The sequence below is a fragment of the Phaethon aethereus genome (genome assembly GCF_964289735.1).
Source record: "Phaethon aethereus genome assembly, chromosome: 2".
NCBI classification, from domain to species: Eukaryota; Metazoa; Chordata; class Aves; order Phaethontiformes; family Phaethontidae; genus Phaethon; species Phaethon aethereus.
The window spans coordinates 852,738-853,632 of record NC_138582.1 but is presented as its reverse complement, the minus strand read 5'-3'; the positions used below and the strand labels follow the sequence as shown (position 1 = coordinate 853,632).

Below are 895 nucleotides of genomic sequence, written 5' to 3'. Positions count from 1 at the left end.
CTAGGAGAGGTCTCGTGGCCCGTTTCCACCCACCCCGGTGGCGTGTTGAGCCCTGGCTTTGTGGCGGGTGAGGTTGGAAGAGCCTTGGGAGAAGAAAGGAAGTGGAGACGTCTCAGGTTGGGATGCAGGACATCTTTATTGAGGGAAAAGAGTGAAAAGGCAGGAGCACGGAGTGGAAGGGAGGCGGTCTGAGGAGCAAGTAGGGCAAGCATAAGCCAAGGTCCTTAGCTTGCCGTAGATTTTGCCAGAGCACCAGGGTCTTCCTGCCCTGCGTTGGGAGCAGCCCAGCGGAGGTCCCCCGCTGGCCTTTGTCTTGAGAGAAGGTGTTTGCAGTGGAGAGTAGTGGACCTGGCAGAAGGGGCGAATGCAAAGAGGGCAGTGGGAGAAGAGGAGGAGGTACATGGGCCATGTGTTGAGGCAGCCGGGCTGGGCCCTTCCCTGCTTCCTTGCTCGCTGTCTGGAGAGGAGGAGCTGTGGGCGGCAGGTCAACGTGGCAGCCAGATCGCAGAGCTGCGTCCTCAAGCTATGCCGTGGCTTCCAGGGCGTGTGTCGTTGCCATCAGGGGTGGTGTGGAGGGCCCTTAGCAGGGGTAGCAGCCTCTTCGGCCACTAAAGCAGCCCAGGCCTCCTAAGCCGTAGCCGTAGCCGTAGCCGAAGCCGCCGGAGGAGACGGGCACTCCCTGGGAGCTGAGTTCGTTGCCCACGGCAGCCGATGAGGAGGATCCGACGGCGGTGCTCTGGGGGAAGGAGCTGAGGATGGGTCCTGGCAGGGTGACCAGCACGGCGGGAGGCTGGATGACGACGCGGGAGTCCTCGCACTGCCTGACACAGGGCTCGTTGCAGCTGTTAGCCAGCGGGGTGGGTCCGCAGGGGCGGCAGAGGTCGTAGCAGGCCAT

At 62.9% G+C, this 895-nt stretch overlaps 1 protein-coding gene across 1 annotated transcript; it reads right to left on the bottom strand.

The window, feature by feature from the left end:
• Positions 1-580: 580 nt before the first annotated feature.
• Positions 581-895, bottom strand: LOC309417116 (feather keratin-like; the record flags this gene model as incomplete). Its single annotated transcript, XM_082014556.1, has 1 exon — positions 581-895. One exon carries the CDS (start codon positions 893-895, stop codon positions 581-583), a length of 315 nt encoding a protein of 104 aa, XP_081870682.1.